The sequence below is a fragment of the Lipotes vexillifer genome, unplaced genomic scaffold (assembly GCF_000442215.2).
Source record: "Lipotes vexillifer unplaced genomic scaffold, Lipotes_vexillifer_v1.1 scaffold812, whole genome shotgun sequence".
Taxonomy (NCBI): Eukaryota; Metazoa; Chordata; class Mammalia; order Artiodactyla; family Lipotidae; genus Lipotes; species Lipotes vexillifer.
In genome coordinates this window covers 607,730-625,056 of record NW_006796787.1, presented here as the reverse complement: position 1 = coordinate 625,056, position 17,327 = coordinate 607,730, and the positions used below count along the sequence as shown (strand labels likewise).

Genomic DNA, 17,327 nt, shown 5'->3' with positions numbered 1-17,327 from the left:
ACACACACAGGGGAGTGGTCTTTTAGTTTAAAGTTTCCTTTTCCAAAGGCTGTGTATTTGCTTTTTAATATTTTAGTCAGTAATGTCACATAAAGAATATCACCAGAGAAGATCCAATTAGAAAATTCCTTAACTGATGTCTTGCTTACCATCAGCTCTAACAGTTTGTTTGAACTAAACTTTTTATTTTCTTTTTATAAATTTATGTTATTATTTATTTATTTTTGGCTGCATTGGGTCTTTGTTGCTGTGTGCGGGCTTTCTCCAGTTATGGTGAGTGGGGGCTACTCTTGTTGTGATGCACGGACTTCTCGTTGCAGTGGTTTCACTTGTTGCAGAGCACGGGCTGTAGGTGCACAGGCTTCAGTAGTTGTGGCATGTGGGCCCAGTAGTTGTGGCTCGCGGACTCTAGAGTGCCGGCTCAGTAGTCGTGGCGCACGGGTTTAGTTGCTCCGCAGCATGTGGGATCTTCCCGGACCAGGGCTCGAACCCGTGTCCCCTGTGTTGGCAGGTGGATGAACCACTGCGCCACTAGGAAAGTCCTGAACTAAAAGTTTTGCACTTAAGAACCACAGGGGCCTTTGAATTTTATTATTGCATTTAGGAATAAATCTTAGAAGTGACACCTTTGAAGTTAACATTTAGGGCATAGAGCCCAAAGAAGTGTTTCAAAAGAAATTTGTAGAAATATAATGTTCTTTTTATTCTTCCCAGACGTTAGCTTTTTTGATGTTTAGCTTTAGAAAACATGCTTTATTGATTCTTGAGCCCCACACTGCTATTTCTGTAAGCTGTAAAAGTGCAAGGAAGATGTCTGGCTTGTTTGCTGTTGTTTCTCCAGTGTCTGGGAAAGCCTGTGCTCACAATGAGCATGCAGTCTTTGTTAAATGAACAAAGGGGTGTGCTCTTAACAATGGCTACAAACTTGAAGGGAGTCTAATTTAATAACATAACTTATTTTTGAAATCTCACAACCTAGAAAATCATCTGGGGTCCTATCAGAAAAGATGATCATTTTTTATGTAATTGGTTAGAATATGATTTATTATTAATAAAGAAGTTTACTATATTGAGCTTTTCAATTCAGAGAGTTGTACCTTGAGGGACATATTTATTTAATTTATAAGAATGTGCATTGTACAGCACAGGGAATATAGCTACTATTTTATAATAATTTTAAATGGAGTATAATCTATAAAAATATTGAATCGCTATGTTGTACACCTGAAATCAACATAATATTGTAAATCAACTATACTTCAAGTTAAAAATAGAATGCACTTCTTTAAAACTTGTAGGCAGAAGTAGACTGCAATGTGATAGCACTATCAAATAATGACTTTGTTTTGCATTTTGAATGTCAATCTGCTGGCAATGTTTATCTAACTTATTTTATGTAACAAAAATGGGAACGATTAGACTAAATTTTTTTATTTAGAATGCTTACTAAATAAACTATACTGTCCTGTCTCTTGCTTTTTATAATATTAATAAAGACCAAGCATTATGCAGGTCATAATCTATGTAGATTATGTTTGTCTGTGCACACATAATCAGCATTAACTGGATGGCTAGAAACTTTGATATATCATGAACAACAAAAAAAATTAATTTTCATGGGATTGACATATATACAGATATGTATAGATAACTAATGAGAACCTGCTGTATAGCACAGGGAACTCTACTTCATGTCGCTGTATGGTAGACACTAACACAACACTGTAAAACAACTATACCCCAATAATTAAAAAAAAGTAGTTTTCAGTGGCCTGATCATCCATGCTTAAGCACACATCTAGCACCCAGGAGGTGTTAAATAATATATACAACTGTATAATATATTTAATATATAATAATAATATAATATATATATATATATAATATTATATATATTATATATATATAAAATATTATATATATATATATATAAAGGTTTTTCTTATTTGAGAGTAAATTCCAAATTATTCAGCTATGTGGATTTACAAGTACTTTCTCTTGATAATTCACCTGCTTAAAGCATACATTAGCTGGGGGAGTGAATCTTTAGTTTGCAAAAGGCAGGGCAAAATGTACATACATATATACACACCTAAAAATACATATATGCATGCCTTTGAAACTTTCAAATAGAAGCAAATGTAATGCAATATAAATCTAGAATAGTTTTTGCACTTAAAATCCAGACACTTTGCACTTAAAATATGAAACTGCTGGGAATGTTTTATCTGACATTATATAGCAAAAACAAGCATGTATACATGCTTAGTCATCATTACAGATGTATGTTTAGATCATATTATCATTCATTTTAAAGGTCATTCTTTACAACTTTAGATACAATTAGCATTGGAAACCAATTTTTCTCCCTAAAAATATTTTGAATCAATACTTAATATTGAAACAGCAATTCCTTAGTTATTTAGCTATTCATTGGTTGTAAATGCACCGGTATTTGCTATTAACTCATTTGTATAAATGAATTTTGAGACTATATTTTCTAACTATATTGATAGAATTTTAACAGATACTGGCCTTTTTAAAAAATAGAAAATGGTTAATGTTATTTAGAATCCTAAACTGCAATTAAACAAATGACAAATGTGATTTGCTGTGCAGTATCTACGTGTTCATACATTTGGGAATAAACATCAAAAGCTGACTTTAGCCACACAGGCTTTTCATCTCATGTTTTTGTGAGCTCTTCTGTGGTAAATCTTCAGGAATTCAGTAGAGTTCCACTAAAATGGAAAGATCTGTTTGTCACTTACCTATTGGTATACTCAATTTTACCCTGTAGGGGTGGTTGAGAAACTCATTCATGTAATTTACCTTTCCATATCTAATGGTGAAGTATTTAATTGTTAAAGGAAACATTTTCAGTGTTTGGGGACAGAGGGGTGTGTGTGTGTGTGTGTGTGTGTGTGTGTGTGTGTGTGTGTGTGTGTGTGTGTGTGTGCGCGCGCGCGCGCGCGTGCGCGTGCGCGTCTGTATGTGCGTGTGCACGTGTGTGCGCGTGTAGTGCGTTTTCAGGCTCTTAGGAGGATGGCTTGTCGGGGAGGAGGAAGTGTGTGCTGTTCCAGTAGCAGGGTACCTCAAATCAGACTTCAGGATCCTCAGGCTTCAATCCAATTGACTCTTGAAGGAACTAAGTTACAGGAATGGTCTTAAAAACCTTTATGGGACTCAGCTTCTACAGAAAGGAAATTGGAAGTTGATCTATTTTTTTGTAGCTGCAAAACCCTATTCATTTAGAGTAATGGCATCAAAGGAGAAAGTCATCACAGGTCTCTTTTCAGATCTGCACATACACTATTTTAACATGGGAGCGTCTGAAATAGGGGTACATGTTTAAGTTGGGCCCACTGGGATCAGGCTAGAAGTGTCCTACTGGGCTAGTAAGGAATGCACATGTGGCCAAGGGGCAAGGGCAGGCTTCTCCTAAAGGCATTCATTACAAAGAATAAAATACACATCACTGTGCAGGTCAAATAACATAAAGCTCACAGGCTACTAGATTCCCCATTCTGGTCTACAAGGTCACTTATCTTTTTAAAATTTTTTTAAAATTTATTTTATTGAAGTATAGTTGATTTTCAATATTGTGTTAATTTCCTGAGCCCATTTCCACTATCCCTGCCATGACCAGGCGCTCCTCTCAGAGCACAGAGTACAGTCTGTGCAACACAGTCATCTGACAGATGGTCATTTTATGTTTTCTAAGATGCGTATTGACATTTTTGTACCACATTCTACTTCTTTGAGACTCGGCAATCTCCTCCATCCATGACTTTTACATCCAGTAATAGAATATGACATTGGGCTGCATCCCTTTCAGTAACAGAGAAATTGCTATACTCCTCTGCTCTCTTTCTAGTGGCAAACTTTTGTTTGACTACAGCTGTTAAAGAAATCCTTTTGCCAAAAGTAGGAAATGAGGGAAATCAAGCTAAAAAAAAAAAATCAGTATTTTCATTAAACTCAGTGTGTAAGAATCCTTGTTTCCTAATCTTAAGGGTCTAAAAGGAAATTTTATTTTTAGCAAAGGATAGTGTAACATTACAAATTTATAGTGACTGTTCGTGAAAACTGCCACTAGAGCATTTTATAAATGTAGCCAAATCAGAATGACTCTACTTTTTCCTTTGGATCCCAAAGTCTTCTGTGGCATCCATTTTTGACTGAAATTTAAAAAATAAGCTCTAAGACCTATCTGTTTAAAAATGGTTATCCTCTGGAAGTTCTAGGAAAGAAACTGTCATAAATTTCATGTAAAACCACCAATTCTTAGACTTACTCCATTCACAAACATCAGTCTTGTATCAGCTGCTAATTCTTAAAAAGATAATTATTGCTAAAATGTAAGTAACAGAGTTATCTAATTTTCCCTTCCAAGAAAGTAATAAAAATCAGTCTTTTGAAAAATTACCAGGTATGCATAAAACTTTTAACTTTAGCAGAAACCAAAAATAGAGTTAAAGAGATAAGGGGAAAAAAAGCGTAACAGCAATAAACCTTTATTGGGATTGTTTTTTAACAAAATAATTTTAAAAACAAAACCCCCCACATGTAAACAAGAAAGTAAACAAGAAAGTTAGTTAGCATTATTATGTACATCCAAGAATCAAAACAAGTTCTGGGTTAACATTCCATAATCCAGTAAAATGTTTTGACCCATCAATGTTCTGGGTAACTGCATTTAATATTATCAATAACGGAATCTTAGCTTTGAACATTATAAAATGGTTTATGGATTATAAACTGTAAAGTTTAGGTTTTTGTTTTTCCCACCAATCCATATGCCACATGTCTACTAGTCCTAAAATGTATTGATGTTGTCCATATTAGTCCAAAATATCCAATATCCGAAATTAACCAGGTTACAGCTACCTGATCTCCTCCAGAAGAGTTTTTATGGTGGGATGTGCTAGAACCCATATATGACAACATCATTTTTCAAAGCTAACCTAATTCTAAATTCTAACTAATCTGCCACTTCTTCACGTATTCTCACTTTCTATCCACACATTAAATACCATAGCAACTTTACCTTAAAAAATGCAGCTAATACATTAATACACATTCAGGCAGTAATTTCTGACAAAGCTGTAGTTTATTTACCAAAAAAAAATGCTAATTTTTAAAATTTAGGTTGAGTACTGTCATAGTAGTGTTATTTAACTGAGAATGATGGCTTCAATTTAGAGGGTTCAGTGTACACATTAATACAGTTCAAAACTAAGGAGATTAAATTATAACTCATATGGAGAAAATCTCAGTTCTTGGAAGAAAGATCAAAATATATTGTTTTATTACTAAAAAATGTTATTAATTCAGTGTCTCTTTTTGCTAATTATATTTAATTCACTTTTATAAGATTTACAAAAAAGAGCCTGGATAATTTTTGTAAAAGGCTTCAATTTGAGTTTAAAATGTAATTCTTTTCTGTCAGTTAAAATGATTTAAAGATGTGCACAATACGTTTGTGCTATTTAAGGCAGGTGCCAAGCACATTTTGAAAGGTAAGAAACTTACCAACTAGAATGTTCTCCCAAAGTAAAAAAAAAAGAAAAGAAAAGCTCATAACAGTTTTTGTTTAAGACAGATGTTTAAATAGCACTCTTCTTTTAGGTAATTTAAAAATAATTTGGCAGCTGAACCACCTATGGTCATAACACATATCGCTTACAAAGGACAAGTTAACAGATACAGAATTAATGATATACTTTTAATATTTTTACAGGTCTCTTTAAGCTGGTGCCTAGTGGCTTTAACAAGATTTGTATTCAATGAAAAAGATTTAGAATATAAACTACACTAAGTAATGAATATAATTTCTCTATGCCAGGCAGAAGTCAACATTTTACACATCATCACTCCTAAACAGTTTTAATTAAAATCCAAACTGTTCCCATTTTTGCATCATTGTCATTCTTTGGCAAAAGAGTCAAAACAGCCATGGGTTAGGAAACAACTGTTTACTCATGGTCTTCATTTTTGCAAAATAAATGTGTTTTGTAAAAGGAATCTGCACTGTGCCTGGTTTATACTAAATAATTATAATAGGCAAAATATAATGGCTTTTTTGATTAATCTACTCCTAAAGCTTTGAGTTGCCGTTCAATCTCTTCATCGGAGATTGTAGCCTTTGAAGTAGAGGCAGATGGTAAGCTTCGGGCTGCTGATGGAGCTTTGGCCATCTATATTAGAGAGAGAAAAAGAGAAAAATGTGTATTATCAAACTTTTGGGATAGGACATAAAGGATGTGCTGCAAACAGGTGTAATTTACTTTTCAAACAAATATTAAAAACATACAACCTAACATAAAGGAAAACTTAAAACAATTAAGTGACACAAATGGTAGAGAAAATATTTCCAACTGAGAGAATAAGACATTCATACCTTTCCAGAGATTTCAATTCCAATTTCATCAAGAACTTGATTCACAATATCTTGGCTTTCTTCTTCATCATCAGAGCCATCAAAGATGTCATCAAGTGTGTCATTGACTTGAGAGGAGGGGAGGAAACAAAGCAGTTACTTTCAAACAGATTTCAGGTTAGGTTTATATTTTTAGAAAAAGGCCCAACTATGTTAATTTACACAGTACAAATAAAATTTATGAATAGATGGAGAAAAGTAAAGATCTTAGGCAGTTTACACTTAAGTAGAACAGAAAAAAATTAATAAACAGTTTGTGATAAATGGAAAGGTAAATGATTATAAAGCTTCAAAGGGAAGAGAGTATATCCACCTGGGGGGGAAGTAAAATGTGAGATGGTCCTTGAAGAACACATAGAGATAGCGTAGTGTGAGCAAAGACATGGTAGAAGGCAATAGGGAATATATATATAAGAAAGAGTAAGTTCCTCTGTTTATTTAAGATGTATAAATGGAAAATGGTTGAGAAGGAAAGAATTAAAGCAACTGGCCTGTGATCATTACTAACATGATCACCGGGGAGTGCCCCCAGAGAAAGGAAGACAAGTAACCTAGTCAGATCTCTCTGTAAGCATGCTGCGAATTGGGCTCCTGGTAAACAGACTAATATTTGCTAGCAAGAGAGTCCTTGTTTATGGAATGCTCCGAGCAGGCTGTTTTTGCTTTGGTATTGCTATAGCTACTATATATATGGGTTTATATCCATGACTCCCTAGAAAATAACATAAAAGGTAGGTGACCATCTGAGGTATAAATTTAATATATTTCCTAAAATGCTCTTTTCAACATGAGATGATAAGCAAACCTATTGGACATATCATCTCTTATGCTAGGTCAAAGAGCTTATGTCTGATATGGAAAGAAAAGATTTGGAGAGTCATTTGGGATGTCCACCACTCTCCTTGTTTTGCATGTGCATCTTAATAGCTTGTATCCTTGATATTGCTACTAAAGCTTGATATTGGTTAAGATCTCTGATTTGTATGAGCACGGTTTGATAATTTAATTTTTTTGTGTTAGTTTAATAGTATAATGTCAATTGGAAAAAGCTAAACAGCTAAAGGCCAAAAAAGTGGAATCTCATCTCCAAAGAAGTAAAATGAATGTTAAGACTTTAATTACAATCTCAATTCTTCCACTTAGTACCTGTGCAACTTTGGGGGAAGTCACTTCACCTCTCTGGGCCTCAGTATTCGCACTGACAAAATAAAGGGGCTTGACCTGAAAATTGTTTCTGATTTATAATGTAGGATTTTATTTTGTAGTCAGAAAGAAGCCACTGTGGGAATATGATCAGCACACTCAGAGGTAAGCTTCTAGAAAAATAATTTAGCAGCGATACTCAGATTATAGTGAAGTAACAAGGGAGGTGGCGAGTCCAGGTCAGAATTTATAAGGGCCTGAATGAAAAATGACTTGCAGAAAAAATGAAAGAAAAGGATGGAGGAGAAACAAACAACAGAATGGTGTAATCAGGATGTAATAAAAATTTCCCAAAGATCTTGTTTCCACAATCTAAATGTGAACAAGCGTTGGGGGCAACACTGTACAATATAAATTCTAATTGCACAAAGACATGTCCATTTAAACCTTGAATTTATCTTTGAGTGAAAATACTAATGTTAAAATACCTTACTGAAAAAACAAGTAACCACCAATAACTACTATTCTTTCAGACTCACTTTCAAATTACTAAAACACAAACAAGAACTGTGACAGATACAAGTTTTAAGTACGAGCTTATTGATTCTCTTCATTATAGCTTAATGGAATAGTTAATCCCTCTGTTAAGATCTGCTCACACCTGTGCCATCACTGGAATCCACATAAACATATTAGATACCATGATCATTATATAAATGACAGTTCTCTCAGTCATTAAAAATTCACTAATGATGTCTTTGAAAAATTATATTTTTAAAAGTAATTATTTTAATTAATTAAATAAATTAATTAAATAAATTTAATTAATTTAAATAATATATTTTCAAAGTGAAAACTAAAGTAAACAATTTTTGGAACTATCAAAGATACATGTACAGTATCATTAAACCTTAGAAGGAAAATAGATACTCTGAAATAGAATACTAGAACAAAGGTAAATTTAGTAATCCTAGTAATTTAATTAGATACTATTTTATGCAATAAATGCCATTAAATTAAAATGCTAGCAGATAAGCAGAACTAAACTGGCATATCCCGACATAGTTGTAAAACAATTAGAAAATATCTTTGCAAAATAATGATGCCAGCTTTGACATATCATACAAATAATGATTCAATGTTGACCAGGGTGTTGTGAAGGGTCACTCATTTATTATCGGTGAAATAAAGATGGGTATAGTCCTTCTGGAAAAAATCTGGCAGTATGAATCAAAAGCTTTATAAAAGTTAATACTCTAAGAACATTGAAGAAATTCAGACAAAGAAACATATTTATCAAAGGATTATCAAATACATTGAACATTTTAAAACAATCTTATTGACCAATGTAAGAATGGTTCAATAAATTAGGGTATATTGATGTTACATAATATTAAAGCCATTAAAAAAAAATAGACTTCAGAGAAAATTCAAGGTAATGAGTACATGTTTATGTTATACTACTGTTTTTTTTTTTTTTTTTGGCAATACGTGGGCCTCTCGCTGTCGTGGCCTCTCCCCTTGCCGGATGCGCAAGCTCAGTGGCCATGGCTCCGCGGCACGTGGGATCCTCCCGGACCGGGGCACAAACCCGCATCCCCTGCATCGGCAGGCGGACTCTCAACCACTGCACCACCAGGGAGGCCCTACTGTTTTTTAAAGGCAAGGTAAGATTCAAAATTGTCCATGTTATATTATCTCACTTTATAAGATATGGAAAAATATAGGAAAGACATATACAATGTTAACCCTAACTACATCTGGGTGGTGTGATGATAAATTTTTTTTATAGCTTTGTTCATTTTATTCCTCATATTTCCACCACAGCCTGTAGTTTATACTCAAAAAGAAGAAAATTAAATATTAAATTTAGACTCTGGAAAGGGAAAAAGAAAAAAGAATGAAAGAACTCCCTTATTTCTACCTCCAATATAAATAGATTTTCTATACCATGAAATATATACATTAAATTTATATATAGATAGATATACATTAGATATTCTATAGTATGAAAAAATATAAATATATCTTCTATATATATTTATAGATCTTCTATAGTATGAAAGAATCAACACAACTCTTAAACTATCTAACTTATACCAGGAAGAGTTATTTTATTCACAAGTTGGTTTTGGTCCTCTAATCAACAAAGTAAGACTGCTGAGGCCAATATGGCATAGAAATATGGCATCACATATTTTATATTTTTCCTTCAGTTAATAGAATTTTGAGCCTTATATAAAAATACAATGAAATTACAATATAGTCATCTATCTAGAAGGGAGCTGTATCATTTCTTTTCTCATCATTTGTGCCTTCGTGGATGAGAATATGAGGTTGCTAGTAAATAAACTTGCTAATTCGAAGAGAAAAAACTGTAAATTTCATTACAAGTTATTAAACTTACTCATTTCTTCAGTCATTTCCATTTTCATGTTTTCCTTCTGGAAATTCTGCATTGTTTGTAATGTCTTTTGTGGATCCATCTTCTTGTTAACTGCCTGCATTGTCTAAATATATGAAAAGATTCATGTTAGCTATATAATTATGAAAATTTTACTACGGAGTAAGTCCAAAGGGAGCACATCAATAAAAGGCAGGTTTCTTAAAGATATTCTACCATAATCAAACATAATAGTGTTAGTATTCTAGAAAAAAAATGAAATGCTCATTTGGAAACCATCTGCTTAACATCTATATAATAAAGACAACTGCGAAAAACCCCATCTGAACAGTAGGCAAAAAATTATATAATAAAAAACACGGGCTTCCCTGGTGGCGCAGTGGTTGAGAGTCTGCCTGCCGATGCAGGGGACACGGGTTCGTGCCCTGGTCTGGGAAGATCCCACATGCCGCGGAGTGGCTAGGCCCGTGAGCCATGGCCGCTGAGCCTGCGCATCGGGAGGCTGTGCTCCGCAACGGGAGAGGCCCGCGTACCGCAAAAAAAAACAACACTGACAACATAAAATCCACTGCTACTCAAATGGGAAAACTACATTTGCCTATAATGTGGCAAGCAGGTAATGTCTAAATTAAAAAGAATTGTTTAATTTTTTCAAAAATTTTCAGAAGTTTTAATGTCTAAATTAAAGGATATACTAGCATACATATTTAACCTATTAATTCATTTTAAACCATGATTTCAAGAAATGTTCAAAACATTGAGTTTTGCAAAAATACATGAAAAGAATTCTCTTACATTTTATATTCACAACTACTTTTATTAAAAGAAGTTAATGCCACCTAGTAAGGCCAAAATATTTTATCTATTATTATTATATATGTGTCTGTGTATATATTATATGTGTGTATTATATGAAATATGTCAGTTTCAAAGATACAAAGCAAACACGGTCTTTTATGCATGCTGCAGCCAAAGTAATCTTTGCAAGTATGACACTGTACCCCCGCAACCCCCACCAGCCCACACATACCTAACTCTCCAGTGGCTTTGCATTGCTTTTAGTATTAAAAGCCAAATTCCATAATTGACCTGTGATACCAAGCACCATCTGAACTCTGCTTAACAAGCCAGTCTCATTCTACACCACTGTCCTCTAGACACACTGATCTTACATTTCCTTAAATGTGCCATGTTTCCTCCTGCCACAGGACCTTTGCATATACTGTCCCTCACCTGGAATGCTCTTCTTTATTTGCTTTCACTGTCAATACTTCAGATTTCAGTTTATATACAACTTCCTTAGGGAAGTAGTCCCTGACACCCTAGGTTAGAACAGATACCCCTGTTAAATCCTACTCACTATAGATAAAATTTTATTTATTGGTGTAAATTATATTACTTTACTCGCAAATTATTGTTACAAAAATATACTAAAAACAACAATGATGCTGACAGTGATAATAGAGCAGCTAATGCCTATATATATTAGCTTTCTGTGTGCCAGGCACTGTTCTAAGCACTTTACATACAATATTTAAAGTTAATTGACATTTAAACCTAAGAAGTCTTTATGTGCTAGGTATTACCATTTCCCCTCCATTACAAATGGAGAATGAAGGTATAGGAAGGTGAAATAGCTTGCTAAGGTCACATAGCTACCAAGTGAGATCTGAACCCAAGTAATCTGACTCCAAAGCTTATGTTTTTAATCACTGCAGTAAACTACATCTCAAATGGGCTGCCTTTTAAATAGACTTTAACCTATTACAGGTTAAGCCCTTGCCTGGTTTTGCTTTCCATTTCATCTCCATCACTTATTATAATTCTTACTTAGGGGACCTAAACAAATATTTCCTGAATTAATAAATTTCTGAGAAATTTAAGTGAAAACTAATTCATACATTGCTATATGGCAGGACCACATTAGGTACCTTTTCCTCCCCTGTCACCTGCAGAAAATTGCAAAATGAGTAGTCTTCCTCCTCAACATTATTGAAACGTTATCCAGTCCAGGTGTGTGATCTTCAGATATGACCTTTTCCTCAAATTAGACAGATATTTAGTTCTGTCAATTTGGTAAAACCAAAAAAGGGAAAAAAAGTTTTTGCCTTTAACTGTGCTTTTCACTGTAAGATGACTAAGATTCCTAGAGAGTAAAAACTAACAGAATGAAGGTATATTGAAACATTCTGTTTTTTTAAGGAACAAATGTGCCACTGTACATAAGATGGGCACATTCTATTTTCATGTGTTCTGCAGTCTAAAAGGCAATTATACTTGATCCTCATTATTTCTGGATTCCTTAGTTTTGAATTTGCCTACTCACTAAAATATATTTGTAACAAGTCAACACTTGCAGTACTTTTGTGCTCACTTGTGGACATGCGCAGAGCTGCAAAACATCTGAGTCACCCAACACACGTTTCCAGCTTTGTTCAAGCAAGGTGACACTGCCATCTTGACTCAGCACTAATACTGTAAATTAGTGTTTTCTTTGCGGTTTATTTTGTACCTTTGGTTGGTTGAGGGTTAAAATGTACTGAAGAGTGGTCTAGCGTTTCTAAGTGCAAGAAGCCTGTGACGTGCCTTGGATCAAATGTGGAAAAATTGGAAAAAATACAAATGTGGAAAAAATACATTTGTTAGACAAGCTTTTTTCAAGCATGAGTTACAGTGCTACTGACCATGAGTTCAATGTTAATGATCAACTATGATAAGTAAGGTGTCTTTCAACAGAAACATATAAAACAGGGTTAGGTATAGACTGGTTGACAAAAATTGTGATCAAAGGCTCACAGGAACCTAAGCCTGCATTTCCCCCTAGGAGCAATGGTTTGATATTCCCCAATTCAGTATTCCTGACTTTATAGAACATAACTACTACAAATAATGAGAATCAACTGTTATGTACTCTTTTCCTAATATAAACCTGTACTTTCCTGTGTAACTTTTCTTCCTTTTGCTCTTCACATTCTTTCTTCCCTTTATTTAAAGTCTAGTGATATTTAAGACGTAGGTCTTCTGCAAAGTCTTTCAGATCAAGTATAATTGCCTTTTAAACTGCAGAACACATGGAAATAGAACGTGTCCATCTCATGTACAGTAAGTACTATTCAGGGATCTGTGCAGTTTACTGAAACCTAGCATAGACTGATGTATAGTGAGTCTCCTTGTCAGACACATCTTAATCTCCTCCCATCCCCGACTGAACTATATAAGATCTGTGAGAGCAGAGCCTTTGTCTGGAATTTCTGATTTCTCACAATTCTTGATATACATCAAAGAGCTCATTACTTATTAAATGTCTGAAAGGCTCACAGTCCTTTAAGGTCTGTAGTAAAAACACTAATTTTTTTAATGTAAAGACTGTAAGTTAAACTTAAGTTCCTGATAAAAATTAACTGATAAATTCTTCTCACAATACTCATGTGTCCTTCTGACACATTCATGAAAATGAATCAAGAGAAAATTATTATTCAAATTATTATACCAAAACTTACAGCATAATGAAATAAGGCCAAAAATCTTAAAATGATGTTTTAAGTCAATTTAAAAAATTTAGAAGCTACATATAATCTTGGAACAGTGGAACTGCCCTGGAACAAAAAATTTTATATTAAAACAAATCAATAAAAAAATCTAGAAATATTTATCTGGATTATGTAGTATTATAACTCATTTTATTAAAAATTACAAAGATCCTGTACCACATATATATCGGAAGGTGCTTTAAATTTAATTTGAATCTAATCTGAATACTGACATTTAAATATCTCAGATAAAATCATAAAGCTATGGGGGCTTCCCTGGTGGCGCAGTGGTTGGGAGTCCGCCTGCCGATGCAGGGGACATGGGTTCGTGCCCCGGTCTGGGAGGATCCCGCATGCTGTGGAGTGGCTGGGCCCGTGAGCCGTGGCCGCTGAGCCTGCACGTCCAGAGCCTGTGCTCCGCAGCGGGAGAGACCACAGCAGTGAGAGGCCTGCGTACCGCAAAAAAAAAAAAAAAAAATCATAAAGCTATGGATATAAAGGTTCCCACTTACTTTTGCTGTAGTAGACATTGCTCCTGCCATCTTCATCTGGGAGTTCATCACCTTTGTTTGTGTGGACATAGACGTGACTTTTGAACTTACAGCAAAAGTTCTTGTTTTCTGTTTCCTTAGATGTACAAGCTGTTTGGCTAAAACTCTGCAAGCTTCTTTATTACCAATCTTGGCCATTTTCTTAATTTCTAATTCCTAAGAGAGGAAATAAAAAGAGGGAACAAAATCATTAAGGGGGAGTCCTCAATGATTTAAGAAGAACAGACAACATATACAATATACCATTTCACCCTGATTATGAAAAAAGAAAGAGGCTAGTATAAAGTCACAGAAATAGTAATTTGAGAGGGAAATTTATTCTACATGTTTACATGGAAAAGAAAGAACTAGTACCTTCATCCAGAAATACAAAACAAGTCTACAAAACAGTACTCACATAAAGCCCAAAAGAGAATTTAAAAACTCAACCCAAAAGCAGGTAGGAAAAAAAGGAAAAAAAAAAAAATCAAACAAAGAGTTGGTAGGAGATAGCAAAATAGAAGACCACAGTGGTATATTTAAAGCTAGTAATATAGACAATTATGTTAGGTGAAAAGGTCCATCTCCATCTCAAATAAAAGGCAGACTGTTATATTAGATAAGAACATAAAGGCAATTATATGCTATCTCAAGAAACCAACTTTAATTACCAAAACAAAGCTAAATAAAGGTAAGTAAAAGGATAGAAAAATATATTCTATATAAATACTTATTAAAATCTGGAAATTTGGAGTGGTTACATTAACCAGATCAAAAAAACTTAAGAAAAAGGAGTATTACCAGAATAAAAAGGGGCATTTCAATAATAATAAAGGAATTAATACATAAAGGTGTCACAACAATCTTAAATGTGTCTGCACCTAAAACAGTACTTCCAAATTTATGAAGCACAAACTGATAGAACTGAAAGGTGTAACAGACAAATACATAACTAGGATGAGGGGTATCAACAACTCCTTTCTTAAGCATATTGCTGTACTTGTTAGGACAAGTGGACAAAAAATCTGTAATGATACAGAAGATTTACAAAAACACTATCAACAACTTGACCTAAGCAACATTTACTAAAAGCTCCATCGCCAACAGCAGAATACTCACTCTTTGCAAGTGTACACTAAAAATAAAAATCACAAAATATACCATATTCTGTAACAGAAAACAAGGCTCAACAAATATAAAAGGATTGAACTCATATGAGGTATGATCTCTAACTACAGTAAAATTAAACTGGAAAGCAGTAAGAAAAATATGAAAGGAAAAACAGAAGCAGATATCAAACAATGTGGTTTGAAATAAGTCATGGGTTAAAGAAAAAAATCAGAGGGGAAATGAGATAATATTTTAAATTAATAAAATGAAAATGCCCCGTATCAAAACATGTGAGCTGCAGTTAAAAATAATTCTTAGAAATGTATAGCGTTAGAGCTTACATTAAAAAAATGAATATCTCATCGTCTTCAAAATAGAGAAAGTAGAAAGAAGAGCAAATAAAACATAAAGTAAACAAAAGGAAGGAAATAATATAAACAAGAAAAGAAATCTGTGAACTAGGAAAGAAAAAAATACAGAAAATTAATGAGATCAAAGGCTGTTTTTTTACAAGAAATTCATCAAATTGATAAACCATTAGCCAGTCAGAAGAGGGAAAAAAACCGAGACAGACAGAACACACAAACGATAAATATTGGGAATGTAAAGGGAGGCATCACTTTATATCCTAAAGATGTTAAAGAATAATAAAAAATATTATAAACACGATGTCATTACCTTTTAAAACTTAGTAAAAATGGACAAATTACTTGACAGATGCACACTACCAAATCTCATTCAGAAAGGTAGATAGCGTGATCCTTTCTATAACTATTTTCTAAAAATTGAAAATTTTAGAATTTAAAAATCTATCCACAAAGATAGATTTTTGTGAAGCTTAAAATCTATCCACACAAAAAAACTTCACTCCCAATGGCTTTACTGATGAAACCTATCAAACATTTAAGAAAGAAATACACAAACCCTTCCAGTAAATGAAACAGTAAGGGACACTTGCCAATTCATGCTTTAAGGTCAGCAGTACTCTGACGTCAAAACCACATAAAGACACTATACAAAAAGATAACTACAAATTAACAGCTTTTATGAACAGAGATGCTAATATTCTTATGAAAATTTCAGCAAATTGAAATAAAAGTATTTTTTAAAAATTCATCATTACCAATGAAGTTTATCCCGGTAGCAAAAGTTTGATTCAGCTTTGGATTTCAACTTTGGAATTCATCAATGATGTAATTCACTATACTAACAGACTAAAGAAGAACTACATAATCATCATATAGATGCAAAAAAAAAAAAAAGCAATTGACAAAATTAATTCCCGATAAAAACTCTCAACAAACTAGATACAAAAGGAACTTCCTCAACCTGAGAAAGGGCCTCTACAAAAAGCCTACACTTAATATCATACTTAATGATGAAAGACTGAATGTCTTCCCCTAAAATCAATAAAAAGAGGTTATAAACCACTTTTAACATTGGAAGTTCTGGCCAGTGTAATAAGGTATAAAAAAAAAAAGCATCAAGATTGAAGCATCAAGATTGAAAAGGAAGATGAAAAATTTTATTTACACAGATGACATGATTGTCTATGTAGAAAGAGACAATAAAATAGAATAGAATCCACAAACAGGTTACTAGAATAAGTGAGTTTAGGAAGGTTACAGGATAAAAGATCAATATACAAAAAAAAAATGTATTTCTAAATACCAGCAACACGAAATCAGAAATCTGATGAAAGAAGCATAGGATCAGTATAATTACAAGTACAAATACTGCTGAGAAAAATTTTAATCTAAATAAACAGAGAGATATAGCATGCTCATGGGTTGAAAGATTAATATTGTTAAGATGCCAAATTGGTTCAATGTAATCCCAATCAAAATCTGATCCTTTTTTGTAGAAATTGACAAGTTGACTTTAAAGTTCATAGGGAAATACAAAGCACCTAAAATAGCCAGAACAATTTTAAAAAGAAGCACAAAACTTAAGGGTTAATGCTATATAACTTTAAGACTTAATTATTAAGTGTTAGTAAAAACAGTGTGGTATTGGCTTAAAAATAGTTATGCAGTAAAGCAATTATACTCTAATAAAGATGTTAAAAAAAAAGAATAGTCATATAGGTCAATGGAATAGCATAGAGTCAAGAATGAGGCCCACGTGTATTTGAACAAATGATTTTCCACAAAGATGACAAGATATTT

General features: G+C 33.5%; 1 protein-coding gene across 3 annotated transcripts in view; it reads right to left on the bottom strand.

Moving 5' to 3' along the window:
- Positions 1 to 4,501: 4,501 nt before the first annotated feature.
- Positions 4,502 to 17,327, bottom strand: part of CHMP2B (charged multivesicular body protein 2B) — a 30,480-nt gene continuing 17,654 nt past the window's right edge. The window contains exons 3-6 of one of the 3 annotated variants that reach the window (XM_007468994.1): positions 14,032 to 14,226; positions 9,993 to 10,095; positions 6,404 to 6,510; positions 4,502 to 6,200 (exon numbers count right to left, since the gene is read on the bottom strand). In XM_007468994.1, the coding sequence (XP_007469056.1) occupies positions 6,090 to 6,200; positions 6,404 to 6,510; positions 9,993 to 10,095; positions 14,032 to 14,226 (516 nt within the window). In that variant the 3' untranslated portion in view covers positions 4,502 to 6,089. The remainder of the gene's footprint in view (positions 6,201 to 6,403; positions 6,511 to 9,992; positions 10,096 to 14,031; positions 14,227 to 17,327) is intronic. The other 2 variants (XM_007468996.1, XM_007468995.1) reach the window with 2 other exon arrangements.